General features: G+C 49.9%; 1 protein-coding gene across 1 annotated transcript in view; it reads left to right on the forward strand.

Moving 5' to 3' along the window:
• Positions 1 to 2,456: 2,456 nt before the first annotated feature.
• NFASC (neurofascin) overlaps positions 2,457 to 14,633 on the forward strand; it is a 196,394-nt gene continuing 184,217 nt past the window's right edge. The window contains exon 1 of the mRNA XM_010854162.1: positions 2,457 to 3,400. Within this exon, the coding sequence (XP_010852464.1) occupies positions 3,282 to 3,400 (119 nt within the window). The 5' untranslated portion in view covers positions 2,457 to 3,281. The remainder of the gene's footprint in view (positions 3,401 to 14,633) is intronic.

Below are 14,633 nucleotides of genomic sequence, written 5' to 3' on the forward strand. Positions count from 1 at the left end.
GAACGGATTCGTGGAGGCCCGTCCAGCGCCGTCCCCTTGCTCCCGCCCTTCTCTGCCTGTCTCCATCTCTCACCCGAACCCATCCCCTCCTTCCACGCCTCGACCTCTCTCTCCGCGTCGTCACCTGCCCGAGCCCCGAGTCTACACCGGGACCTTGCCCCACCCGGCTCCCCGCCCCAGCCCCCCGCACGCCTTTGCTCTTTGGCCGCCTCCCCGCCCCCTCCCTCCCCTCCGTCTCTTCCCCTGTCCTTCCGTCCCCGCCGCACCCCGAGCTCTCCACTGACCTGTTTACCACCGCACCCCACTTTGTGCGACCCCTTCCCTTCTGTTTTCCCTTCCCTGCACCCCCGCCTCTCTCCTGCCCTTACTGCTCCGGCCGCCGATTCATGCCCCCGTCCCTCCGTGTGCGTCTGTCAGCTCCCTCGCAGTTTCTGTCCCTACCGCGTCCCTTCTGCATACCGGGGCCTAGCCCCTTCCCAGCTGCCTACTGGTGTCCGCCTCCACCCTCTCCAGAACGCCGTCTTCTCCCTCTTGGCTGTTACCTGACGAGCCCCCCATCACCTTCCCCACATGCCCTTCCTGGTGCTGTTTGTAGCCACACAGACTTGTCCCAAGCCCCCTCACCTGCCGCTGGGCCCTCCTTCTCTGCTTGGGGAGGCCTAGGACTCTGAAGGCCCTGTGTACTCACTGTGGCAGAATCCACTTATACCCCTTTCTGCATGTTTGATCCTATTCATGGCTCCGGGGTGGGGAAGGGCAAAGGATGCTGCGTGTTATTAGGCCTCTCTTACATTCCTCTTTAGCCACTGTCTTCCTGTAGCTGTTCAGGTTTGTTTCCTAGAGGGATGGGAGTGGGGGTGGGGGGGAGGAGGTGTTAAGCTTAGGAAAACTAGTAAGGAGGAGAGGCAGAATCCAAAGAAATGGTTTTGCAACGTCTTCCTGGTCTTGATCTGAGCCCTGGGATGCAAAGGCCTGGATGAGGAGCCTCTCTGGAGGGCTGGAAAATTTCGGATTTTAGAAAGGATTCTTTCTCAGCCTCCAAGTCAGCACTTTGGCATCGAGAGCTGTCATGAGTGTGGCCCATGGGCTGGGCTGAGTGGGCAGAGTGCTGAATCACCTAGACTCTGGTCCCCATGGCAGTCCCTCTTGCCTTGAGCTGGGTTCTGTTCCTCATTCCTTACTTGGCATTTGGCAGTGGTGTGTGTGTGTGTGTGTTGGGCAGAGATCCCTCCTTCCTCCGTCCAAAGGAGTGGATGACGATGTCCCTTTTCTGCCTGCCTGTCTCCCTGGCACGAGGGCCGGTGTGTGTTATCTACCCTTGGAACGCGGATGAGCCCTTGCTGGGCCCTAATCACGTCCCCGGCAAGGGCAGCCACAGGGCTTGGAGACCTGGGTGGGCAGGAAGCGGAGTTTTCGTCTAGAGCTGGAGACCGGCAGATTCACAACCCACTGAACTTGAACCATAGGTAAGAGAAGCCCAGGGAAAATGTGTAAAGACCCGGGGGACTGGTCACGCCAGCTGGAGGAGCAGAGGAAGGAGGCAGACAGGAGCCTGCCCCTCCCCCCCTGGTTTGGGGGTGATTGCATTTGGTGGCTTTGCATTGCAGGAAGATTTAAAGAAGATGGGAGTGGGATCTGCTCTGCATCTAATAATTCTACTTTTTGTCCTGACAGAACTGGCACTTCGGAGGAAGTAATTTCTTCCTCTAGCATTTAGATTTAGCTGAAGGGGTGTGTGTGTGTGTGTGTGTGTGTGTGTGTGCGTGCGCGCATGCGTGAGTATAGAAAGAAAGAGAGAGAGCAAATAGAATGAGGATGAATAACACAAATGAGGAAAGAGACTGACTTACACTTAGTCCAGAAGTTGTGTTTGGCACCGCGAACCAGGCAATGGCAGCCCAATTCCTGCCCTGGGGACCTCAGCTAAAATCCCAAGTCTTAAATTGGAGGTTGAGAGCAAATTGCTGGTGGATGCTGCCCCTTCTCTACAAGGCTCCCTCACTTTAGAATAGAGAGTGGACTCCTTCAGCTCATGAGCAGCGTCTCTGAATGGGCAGGCACAGGCTGGGGGACTGGCTGTCCTCTGCTTTGTCGGTCTTCCATGTCCCTCCCCTCATGAGTGGGGTGAGGTGGTAGCTTCCCCTGGCATCAGCATTCCCAGGGCTCCCAGGTTTTCCTGCTCCAGGGAGGAGGTATCACCTGGAGCCATCTTTGGGAGCTGATTGGATTAAGTTACTGATGTTGAAATGCTTGCTTGGGGCTCAGGTTAAGTGGGGGATTCTGATAATTGTGTATATATCTCCTGGTTCTGTGCAGTGAATCTCACCTCTCATCCCTTGTTTGATATCACAGAGGCTATGGCATGGATAAATTGAGGCACACAGAGTGGGAAGCCAGCCCCCTGCGGAGCCAGAGCAAGACCTGGCCAGCTCCCTGTGGGCTGTGACAGGCTGGGCTTATGGAGTCGGGCTGTATCGGTCAGGGGTACATTGAGGAGGTGGCCGGTGTTTGGGGGTTGGGTTCTCGCTTTGGATATCTGGGGGTGGAGGCACAGAAGATGGTGTTGTTTCTGCAGTGACTGAGAGACAGGGTTCCAAGCCTCCTGTTACTTAGCAGTTGCTGCAGTGTGTTCCCTTCCCCTGGTGCCCCTCTTCTCTAAGATTATCCAAGAGCTGGGGTGTGAGGGTCATCACTTAGTCTTCAGAAAAAGAGTTTCCTAGGAAACTAGAAAGAGAGAGGCAGAGAAGCTCAGTTTCAGTCTGTTTGGCTTGGGAGAAGAGGAGGGAAGGAAGTAAGGGGAATTGAAGGCTGGTTACATACTTACTCATTCAACAAATGCTAGTTAAATCCTACAATGTGCTAGGTGCTGGGATCATAGAGATGGAAAGTAAAACAGGGTCTCTCAGAGCTGCCAGTGTGATGGAAAAGAGAGACGAGTGATCAGACAAATAACACAGATAAGCTTGAGTAAGGACATGGGGCCAGGGATGAGGAACATCTTTCCCTCCTGTGGCATCGGCCCCCTCCGCCGCAGCTGGGAAGAGGGCTGGGTTGGTGTTGTCAGAATGGGGCCCAGGGCTGACTTGGAGGTTGAATGTGAGGAAGAAGGTGGTGCAGGATATTACCAGATCCCTGACTCGAGGGGCAAGAGGTGATGTTCTGCGTGCAGCTGAACCCTGCTGGCTGCTGCTTCAGCCTGGTGGGGGAACCCTGGGACAAGACTGAGGCTCCTCAACTCTCCCATTCTCATTTCTTAAGCACTTGTATTTTAGGGGCAAAGGATGGTCAAAATATGCTTAGAATGTCAGAGTGAGCCAGAGGAAAGAGGCCCAGGATCTGCCCTCAGGGAGCTCCTAACTGATGGAGAGACAGCGAGTACAGATACGTGCTCAGGAGCAAGGTGAGTAAAATTATTGTGAGCTCCACATGGGCGGAAGGGTCTTGGAGTTCTGGGAGGTCACGATCAGGTGGGAGTCATCGGAGAAATTCAGGTAGGAGGGAGGAGGTTGATGGTGACAGAGGGATCCGTAGAAGCTACACTCTTGAGCATAGGTTGCCGTGAACATCCATGGCTGAACTGGGAAGGAGCCCAAGGATAAAGACAGCCATCCTCACCTTTCTGAGGAAGCCCCCTCCGGGTACATATCTGCTTTATCTCATTTCATTAGTGTGTCCCGAGCCTTTGAATATATCCTAGGGCATATTGTTGAATGCCCAACTAAGCTACATGTTGGGCATATAAGTTGAGTTGGAGTTACAGAAATGAAAACAAATTTAAGTTCACTACAAGAAATGCTCCACCAGAGGTAGATGGCTTCCTGGCCTTGTAGGAGCATGGCCGAGGGGTCCTGGCGGGCAGGAGGGCCTGGGATGACTGCACCGCCCTGTTTGGATCGACTGCCGCTTTGGCTAGAGCAGCCTCATGTCAGACTTCTGAGCATTTACTCCTAGTGCTCAGCTAGGGCTCAGGCTGCAAGGGCAGATGTTAAATGTGTGCACCCTGGTCCTTGGGGCTTCAGGGAGGGCTCTGGGAGCTAATGACTTTGCTGGGTGCTTGAGGAGGTGCTTCTCACAGCTTTGCTGACCTGGGGCATTAGTCAGACTTTGCCAGCCAGCTTGAGATCTCTTGATCCACCCTCTTTGCTTAGGTTTTGAGACAAGTCAGGAAAAATGAAAGTGGCGTAATACGAAAGTGCCACCAAAGTGGTATCGTATAATTAAGTCTTCAGACCCTGGGCAGTGAGGTTTCCAAGGAAGGAGCTATGCCTCAGTATGGCTTATGGAGTCAGGGAGGTGACAGCATTGTGAAGCTGCTCAGCTGTGGCTTCAGACAGACCTTCGGTCAAAGCTTGGTTCTTTCACTTACTGGCTGAGGAGCTTTGGTCTCCCAGTCTGTAGAATGGGACCATTAATATGAACTTTGCAGAGCTGTGTTAGGGATTACATGTGATAAGGCAGAGAAGACTCCAGCACCCTCCCTGGCCAGCAGTAAATACCAAATGCTAACTGTTCTTTACAGGGGGTGGAAATGGAGCGGAGCCTTGAAAGGTTGGTAGAGTTTTGGTAAGGAAGGGAAGGTGAGAATTTTCTAGATGAGGGAACCCACCAGGGGTATAAGCAAGAACTCTGTGGGATCAGGTTCTCTGGGAAAGAAGTGACGTGCCTACCTGTGCCTGCTCACCCCATTTTCCTGTAGTAGAGCCTTACCGAAGGGACATCGTCATGAACAGCAGGAGGGGCTTGTTTTACTTCCAGCCCCAGCATTCAGTGCAGTTCAGCTCAGTTGCTCAGTCGTGTCCGACTCTTTGCAACCCCATAGACTGCAGCACACCAGGCCTCCCTGTCCATCATGAACTCCAGAGCTTGCTCAAACTCCTGTCCATCGAGTTGGTGATGCCATCATTAACAGAGCCTCAATATGTTTCTCTCTCTAACACTAGAGATTGCTGAAAGTCTCTAGTCCCAGAAGCCCGTGTCTCTGGTATTTATGTCATGGATTAATTTCTTGTCTTGCCTTCCCTCTCCCAAAAGCCATGCCTTGAAAAAGTTGGAGTGCCTGGGGCCTGTTGGGTCATCCCCTCAGGCTGTCACCATCTCCGCTGACTCCCCCATCCCCTCTGACCCCGTAGCTCCCCTCCTTCTGGGAAGCAGCTGTCTGAGCATCTGCCTTCTTCTTCACCTGCTCCCCCTCACTCTTCCCCTCCCAGACTGGGCCAGCCCCTCCTGAAAGGCCTCCCTGGCAGCCCATCTCCCCAGCATTATGATGCTAATCATGTTGTTAATTTTTCTGAGATGCAGAAAGAAAGCCCCAATCTGTTCTAATGAATTTAATTAGAGAGGGGCTTGGAGGGCTTCAGAACCTCTTACCAGGATCACAATAAACAGAGTTAACGAGATAAACAGCTTGGGAGCAGTGGCTCAAGGGTAGGAAGGGAGGATTTCTGACTAAGTCCTAGAATGAGGAAGCCGTTGGCGGAGTTGGAGGAAGGCTGTGTGAGCTGTTGCCCACCACGTGGGTTCCCTTTTGGGTTCTTTCTGCCTGCCCCACGCAGTCCTATGGACATAGTTGTATATCTAGGTCTGTCCTTGGGTAACAGGAACCTTTGGAGAGGTCTTACTATTCTTACCATCATCACCAAACATTTATTGAACATGTGCTATGTGGGTAGCGGGTACCACACCATCTTCTGGAGCAAAATGGAGGCTCACAAGACCTTGTCTTCACTGTAATGGAGATAAGATATATATATATATAGAGAGAGAGAGAGAGGGAGAGAGAGTTTTTTTTTTTTTTTCCAAATACAAGAAACACTTGCTAATTCCAGACAGTAAATTCTAAAAGGTTGACAGGAGATTATATTGGGCTTGGACAATCTGGAAAAGCCTCTTGCAGGAGGAAATAATTGAGGGGGATCTTGAGACATCAAGATTTGAAGACTTGGTAATCAGAGCTGCTGGAGGACTGCAGATTCAATGGCAGGAATATGCAGGGGTGTTTGAGTCACGATGAATAAATGGCATGGCTTGGGTGGTGGATGCATGTAATTCAGTAGTGAGGGACATATTTGGAGCACTGTACTGAGACATAGTCATAGAGGTCCCTGAGTGCCAGAGTCTACTTTTCTAACCTGATTACCCTGGGGTCTCACTGCTATCCCTCTCTGAGCGCTTAGAATGGTCGACTTGGGGAAGGGCTTAGGACAGGATGATTGTGGCCTTCATGCTGGGCTCACTTTCCTGGATCCAATTTAGACCAACTGGGGTCGGTTGACCAGATGCTAAATTTTGTTCTCAGATCTTGTGACTTTCTGGGATGAGAGTGAATGGCTGGCAGAGCAATTCCAAGGACTTTTCCCCGTGATGAGAGTTCCTTCTTTACTGATGCTGGCCAATTTGCTTTGGCAGTAACACTTTTTTGCAAGAATTCAGTGGAATCTTCCAGTTCCAAGCTCGGTGAATTTCGTAACTCATCTCTTTATATTACTAAGAGTTCTTTGAATGTATGTGTATACAAGTATATGAATGTTTATGTGTGCATGTTGCTTATGTTATTGAAATTGTTTCAACTGGATTCTCATTCTAATGTGATCTTTATTTGCAATACAAAAGTTATTAAACTCTTCTGGGTCTTAATTTCTCCATGTGCATGAGGGAAAGAGCCATCCCTGTGTCCTGTTGTATGTGGATCTGTAAGTTGGTGCTGTGAGAACAGGATTTTAAACACAAGGAGGTCATATAACAATCATTTGGACAAAAAGTAAAATGTTGAGCTGAGATTTTAAGTCAGTTCTCGCTCCCCTTTGGAACCTCTTGACTTGTAAGACCAGTCAGAATTTTATTTGGGGGCACCAACAAAATTATGTTTTTTGTTATTTTCCATAGTCTGTCTGGGCTTATGCATAATTAGTAGTGGGGTGAGTGCACTTCGGTCAGGTATTGGTTGGCCTGCCCATGGATGTCTGTATGAGAAGCATTGTTATAATGCCAGTGTTACAATACCCACTGTGCGATATTTTTCCACATGTTGAAGGTGACATGTTCTCTGAGGCCACAGGCGGTTTTCCCATGCTGTAACGTAGGAAAGGACAAAAACAGGATCTCTTTCTGTTCGTCATCACGCACTGAGTGGAAATGAAGCCTTTGTGACTCATGTTGGAAGCTAAACCAGGGTTGTCTAGCTGTTGCCAGCTCTGAGCTGTGCCTTGGTTTTTTTTGTGTGTGTGTGTTTTTTTTACATGGTGTTCATTGCATCTGCAGTTAGTCTTTGAAGCCTCTATTATGAGCATAGCACACTTCTGGGTGGCAACTTGTTTTGAGAGAATCTTCAACTCATAGAATGTTAGAGATGGTTTCATCTAAGATCATTATTTTATGATCAAAATGTGTAGTTGCTGGCAAAGCTAGGTCTTCCATGTACCAGGACACTGGGAACTTTAAACTCTGCATACGAACCTAGTAATTGTACAAGAGGGTATGTAATTAAGTTCCTTAAAGCATGATCTAAACTAGAAATGCCTTGGTATGTCAGAAAAGAGAGGATACCAATGTAGACTAAAGTCCTTTGGGAAGATTTTGAAGAGATGCAGGGGCTGATCTGGGTCCCCAGAGATGGGTAGGAGATAAAGGAAGGAAATGGGCTAAAGGAGCATAATCAAAGGTTTAGAGGAGGGAAGTGGTCCTCTGGCATTGATTTGGCCAGGCTGGAACAGTGGAAGGTACAGCTGGAGGGGCCAGCTGGGGCCAGACTCCAGAGAGTCCTGAATCTGACTAGAAGTTGGACTTTGTCTTAAAGTTGGTGAGGAGCATTTAGGCTTCTTAGCTGAGCTTGCTGTTGTTCTGAACAAGATTGTGGCATTAGGAGACGTGAGTGACATCCCTGCACAGGCAGTGCTGTCTGGGGAGTGTTGTTTCTGAAGGGTGTCTCGGGCAATGGGGAGGACTGGAACTCTTCCTTGGCAGGCAGGGAGCTTGTTGCTGTCCAGGGTGCTGACCTGCCATCTGAAAGATTTTTCTCCCTAGTGATGCCATGTTAAAAGGTAAAGCCAGGGAATGCTTAGAACCATCCAAGAGGGATCTGGAAAACAGTTCTGGCTAGGACTAGGTAGCATGTGGGTTTTTGGGCACCAAATTGGTTTGCAGCATTTGACTTCACAATCTTTGTGATGAAAGCAAAAGTTTGGGTTAGGAGAACTAGTAATGGCCCTTTTAAGAAGGAGAGACCATGTGTGTGCACATATGCGTGTTAAAATGACCCAGTTTGTAGCCTTGCAAATTTTGCCTTAGAGTGTTTGTGTTTACATGAGACTCCCAGCACATTCAGCACATTGCCTCTTTCATTATGAAAAGGTACTCTTTCTACCCAACATTCTGAAATGTATCTAAAACCTCTCCAGCACACCTGGATAGAACAACAGAAGTCCCCAGAAGACCCTACTCATTTCTTTAAATGAAAATCTAGATGTTCAATATTTGTGCTGTCCAATAGAGCCTTCTGTGATGGTGGGACTATTCTGTATCTGCGTTTTCCAGCGTGGTAACCACTGGCCACACATAGCTGTTGAGCACTTGAAACGTGGCTAATGTGACTGAGAACTGAAATTTTAATTTAATTTAAATATCCTGCACAGCTCTAGTGTCAGAATCTTTGCAGTTTGCCATTTACCTTTGCGTATTTGTCTCTCATGCCCGAATCTGTTTGACTTAGAGCAAAAATGGACGTTTGAATGGGGAGGAGTTTGACCCACTGCTGGAGAAAACCTCATGCTGAATCTGAACTGAAGGTCTGTGCATGGCTGTGAGTTTTGCCCTCTTTTATCACAATGAGAACAACCATTCGTGATGCACTGCGGTTTTCCTTTCAAGGGCAGGGAGAAGGCTCCTTGGATTCTGGCTCTAGTCCCAGGGACCTGATCCGAGACTTTCTGGAGCCTCGAATGGGTCAGGAGCTCAGTGTGTATGGCTCTGGACACTTGACTCTGTGGTGGGATGGGGTACAGATTTTGTACTGTTACGTCAGATGTTTGAGGGCATCCAACAGAGAGAAGTTCCTGGTCTTCGTTCATCTTCCTTTCTGACTGTAGGCGTCATTTCATCTTGTTTACCTGGTGTAGTGGATGTGGTCAGTGGTAGAAATACCAGAGGGGAAAATGCTTCAAAATGCCAATCAATAAGCAAGTAATAACAAACTGTCAGAAAACTGGAATAGAAAATTTCCTTTGTGTTGTTATGAGTCTGTGCACAGAGGTCTGTGTAAGCTTATTCTAAATATGTTTGATTTCTTTGCGTCTCCGTCTTAGGCTTTCTGTGTAAAAGTCTAGTTTCCTAAACCAGAGTGTGTGCTTTTTGAAGCCATGCTTTCTAGTTTTCTTACATAGAATCTCAGTTTTCTGATAATAATCCTTAATAAATGCCTGTTTGTGAGTAGCTCTTTGTTAGCCTGCAGCTATGGGATTGACTCCTAGGAAATGCGTGCGCATGAATACAAATAATATTTCTCAAACCCCTGCTGGGCCTAAGTCTCTGTACTTGGTATTCTGGGCAGTGACAAAGGAGGAGCCAGGGAGGGTTGATCTCAGTCTAACAGGAGAGCAAAGGCCAGCACGTGAGAAAAATTACACACACAAACACACTGATGGAAACAAAGACTGCCGGGCTGCGGGGATGCAGAGCTGGGGGAGGGGCGCGGGGCACTGGCAGGGCTGCCCTGTGTGTGTGTCTCTGGCCTTCTCTTGAGGATTCCCTCCTTCGCGAGGCTTAGCCGGTACCAGCCACCCCGTGCCTGCAGAGACAGAGCTGCCTTTATGGTGTGTCGGGCTGCCCACTGTCTCTCTGAGGCTGGGCTGAGGCGCTGCTGTCCTGAGCTTGCCTCTTCTGTGGTGGAGACGCGCCGATGGGGGGAGGGAGATGCAAGGGGAAGAAACTCCTTTTTCTTCTTGTCACTGAAACGGTGGCAGGGTCCTGCTCTCAGATTCCCTCCTGCTCGCAGAGGGGCTTGCTGGGGCTCCGGCGGCTCTGGTCCGTGGAGCAGCATCATGCAGGCTCAGGTGTGACTCTGCGGGGACAGGAGGTGCAGAGCTGAGTGAGGCGGCTCCCTGCGGTCTCCCCAGCTCTCCTCTCAGGGGTGTGCCCTGCGTGGTGGGGAGCAGGTGGGCTGTATCTCTCAGCAGGGCTGGGAGGGCCTTCTCTGATTGACTCCTAGGACGGAGCCTGCCCTTGCCTGTCCTCCACGCGCCCGTGAGTCCCCGGGGATCTTGTTAAAGTGTGGAGTAGAATCAGTGGGTTTGGACTGGGCCTGAGCGTCTGCATTTCTGACAAGCTCCGGAGTAGGGCTGGTACTACTCGTCAGTAAACCGCACCGACTGGCGGCACCCTGCAAGTGTGTTGTCAACCTGGCAATGAGTTAGCTTCACCTGGAGAGATGTTCAGATGTGCTGATGCTGGGACCCACTTGATGCCGATTAAATCACAGTCTCTAAGAGTTGAACCTCAGCATAGGAGTGTTTCGGTTTCCTCTTGGTGATCTGTAACTTTATTTACTGATTTATTTTTGCCTGTGCTGGGTCTTCGCTGTGCACGGGCGTTTCTCTAGTTGGGGCCGCGGGGGTCTCCCCTTTTTGCAGCGTGTGGTCTTCTCGCTGTGGTGGCCTCTCTCGTGCAGGGCACAGACTCTAGGCACACGGGCTTCGGCGGTTGTGGCGCATGGGTGCAGTTGCGGTTCCCCAGCTCTAGAGCACAGGCACGTGAGCTCCGCTGCTCTGAGGCATGAGGGAGCTTCTCAGACCAGACATCCAATCCGTGTCCCCTGCCCTGGCAGGTGGATTCTTTACACTGAGCCACCAGGGAAGCCCCTTGTTGATTCTAATGTACAACCCAGGCTGAGAACCACTGGCTCTCTGGATGGGTTTTCTCCTCCTCGGATCTACTTTTCACCTGGCTGTTCCTTTCTTAGCTCAAGAGATGAGCAGTGCCTTGAGGATGCAGAATGTCTTACCCACCAGCCTTGCCCACAGCGGTCCTCAGTCAGCACATGGTGGTCAGCTCGGCTGGCTGTATCATGCTGACCTCTGCTCCCAGCGGCGCACCGCCAGCCGTGAGGCATAGAAGCCTGTGGCCGGCATAGGGCAGGCTGGCGCTGCTCCTGGAGCCAGTCCCAGTGGGCCTCCAGCCCTGCATTCAGGCCCAGAGCAGACTTACAAGAAGTAGACAGTAAATAGATGATTATTCTAGTATCGGGTGGCAGGAAGGGCACTGGGTTATGGACCTGAAGGGACTAGAACCGCTTATTTAACCTTCTTTAGCTTTAAATTTCCCAGCTGTGAAATGGGGATAATAACGCCTACCTAATGGGACTGTTTAAGAACTATATAGGAGAAGGCACTTTATAAATGCTGTTGTGCATTTAAGCGGTTGTGTTTGTGTAAGGATCCATTTAAGCAGCGGCTGGCTGAGCTGTAGGTGCTGGGCTTCCAGCCCTTGTCGGAAGACCCTCCTTGGTCCCACCGTGTGTGCCTCTGTCCAAAGGACAGCCAGGGGCTAAGGGAGGCAGGGTTGACTGGACATCGACCCTGTGCCAAGGACTGTGCTAGATGCGTGGCTTCTGTCAACTCACTGATCCATCACAGCCTTGGACTGGATATTTATACCCATCACTTGGAAGGATAGGGGCTCAGAATGGGCCCGAAGTAAGATAGCTCTAAGTGGCAAAGCTGGGATTGAATCTGATCCCAAAGTCTCCTACTCCTGGCTCATTACCCACTGGACAGCTCTGAATTCCAATATGTGCTGATGGTCCCTTGTTTGAGAAGTTACCGTGTCTGAGAGTCACTTGTATTGAAGAGTGAGATAAAAGTCTGGGAACACAGAAGCTCCGGTCTTCTGTTAGGAAATGTTAGGGTCTGATGGCCCGAGAGCCTTCTGAGTCTTGACCAACATGATACTGTAACACCACTGCTCGGAGGCTTCATCAGGACTCGGGTGGAAGCTATGGCCCCTTCCCCATGCAAGAATCACCATCTGCCCCTGTGGTCCCCTCTCTGCTGGATGGAGCCTCTGAGCCCAGCTCTTGTCTGTTTTGCCCGTCTAGGCTTGCCTTGCATGCTGGTGCTCTGCTATAAGAAAACGGGGCCCTGCAAGGGGACACTCCTGGGAGCCTCCTTCATCCACAAGTGTAACATCAGCAGACGATTTTCATCACCTGGCGCCCGAGCTCCCACCCTGTGGTGTGTTGGGGGGTCTTCTCTGGTAGACTCAGCATGGAGAGGAGACCCGATGTCTGTAGTTCCCCTGTCTGCTTCTCTAACCTCAGTAATGCTGCCATTATTTCAGGGACACCCCCTGGCAGGAGCTATCCTGGCTAAGCTGTTGAGTGAAACAGAGGAGGGCTGTCTTCGTGGTCTGACCAGTTATGCAGGGACCTACCTCGTCCAGGTGCTTATCTGTCTTTACTTGGAGTTGGAAGAGTTCTTTAATTAAAGACCTTATCAGGTGTTAGCTGAGACTAATGGAATCCATACTTAGAGGACCAAAAAAAAAAAAACTTGACTGTAGGATGGGAGTTTCCTGTCCTGTATATCTGGGTAGGAAACTCAGGATGACTGTACGTGTGCCGCAGGGATCCCACGTTGTGGCTTGGCTATGAACTTCTAATGCTCCTCACTGAGAAATGACTGACTCTCTCTTATATCTGCTCCACATTTACCCTCTTGCTCTGTTGCAGTTTGACTGATTTTTTCCTCTCATGCATTCCATGAAATTCTGTGCTGAGATACTGCTTTCCTGTTTCAAAGCCAGTATTATAACATCCAGACCTCTCTTAAACTTTGTTTATGAATTGTTCAGTGTTTACTTTTAAGTACAGAGTGTTTATGCATTGTGTTGCTTCAATATTTTCTCTGCTAAATCTCCATTTCATATTTTGGCTTTTCTTTCTCTCTGAATGTCCCTAGGGGTTTCTGTTTCTGACAGCTCTGTTTTCTGTCTCTGGTTGTGCATGGTCAGCATATGCTGCCCCTCTGATAAGAATAAGGACATCCAGTTAGGCCTGGGCTAAAAAATGAATTCCCTATCACCCGGAATAACTGATGCTTTTGAACTCTGGTGTTGGAAAAGACTCTTGAGAGTCCCTTGGACTGCAAGGAGATCCAGCCAGTCCATCCAAAGGAAATCAGTTCTGAATATTCATTGGAAGGACTGATGCTAAAGCTGAAACTCTAATACTTTGGCCACCTGATGGGAAGAACTGACTCATTGGAAAAGAAGCTGATGCTGGGAAGGATTGAAGGCAGGAGGAGAAGGGGATGACAGAGGGTGGGATGGTTGGATGGCATCACCAACTCAATGGACATGAGTTTGAGTGAACTCTGGGAGTTGGTGATGGACAAGGAAGCCTGGCGTGCTGCAGTCCATGGGGTCAAAGAGTTGGACACGACTCAGTGACTGAAATGAACTGACTGATAACCCAGAAGCTTGGCCACCCACAACCTGTCTGTGCGACACTGTTAAATACCCTATCTAACTTAGAGGTCTGGGGTCTTAGTACTTTAATCTTTTTCATTCTCCCGGACTGGGGTGTTCCAGCACAACCCGTCCTGGGTTGTGTAGGAATCAGCATGAGCCTCCTGGGCTCTGGGACTTGGGTGGGTTTGGCCGGTGGCCCCAGGCCTCTGGCTCTTTTCCTTCATCTGGCTGCCTTCACGCGGTGGGGGCCTTCATGCTGCACCAACAGATGTAGAGCGTGCAGGTTAGGGGAGTTCAGTTCAGTTGCTCAGTCGTGTCCAACTCTTTGCAACCCCATGGACTGCAGCACACCAGGCTTCCCTGTCCATCACCAACTCCCAGAGTTTACTCAAACTCATGTCCATTGGGTTGATGATGCCATCCAACCATCTCATCCTCTGTTGTCCCCTTCTCCTCCCGCCTTCAATCTTTCCCAGCATTAGGGTCTTTTCCTAGGAGTCAGTTCTTCACATCAGATGGCCAAAGTATTGGTGCTTCAGCTTCAGCATCAGTCCTTCCAAAGAATATTCAGTACTGATTTCCTTTAGGATAGATTGGTTGGGTCTCCTTCCAAGGGACTCTCAAGAGTGTTCCCCAACACCACAGTTCAAAAGCATCAATTCTTTGGTGCTCAGCTTTCTTTATAGTCCAACTCTCACATCCATATATGACTACTAGAAAAACCATAGCTTTGGCTAGATGGATCTTTGTTGGAAGGTAATATCTCTGCTTTTTAATATGCTCTCTAGGTTGGTCATAGCTTTTTTTCCAAGGTTTAATATGCTCTCTAGGTTGGTCATAGCTTTTTTTCTAAGGAGCAAGTGTCATTTAATTTCATGGCTGTAGTCACCATCTGCAAAGATAAAAGGGGCCTTCCCGTGGTCGCTCAGCAGTTAAGAATTTGCCTGCAGTTCAGGAGCCATAGGACACGTGGGGTCAATCCCTGGGTTGGGAAGATCCCCTGGAGAAAGCTATGGCAACCCACTCCACTTTTCTTGCTTGGAGAACGCCATGGACAGAAGAGCCTGGTGGGCTACATCCATAGGGTTGAAGAGTCCTGCACAACTGAAGCAACTTAGCACGCATGCAAGATAAAAGGAGATGTAGCAAAAGGCTATGAATGCTGTGTGGCTGGACCC

This window comes from Bison bison, unplaced genomic scaffold (genome assembly GCF_000754665.1).
Source record: "Bison bison bison isolate TAMUID 2011002044 unplaced genomic scaffold, Bison_UMD1.0 scf7180017864338, whole genome shotgun sequence".
NCBI lineage: Eukaryota > Metazoa > Chordata > Mammalia > Artiodactyla > Bovidae > Bison > Bison bison.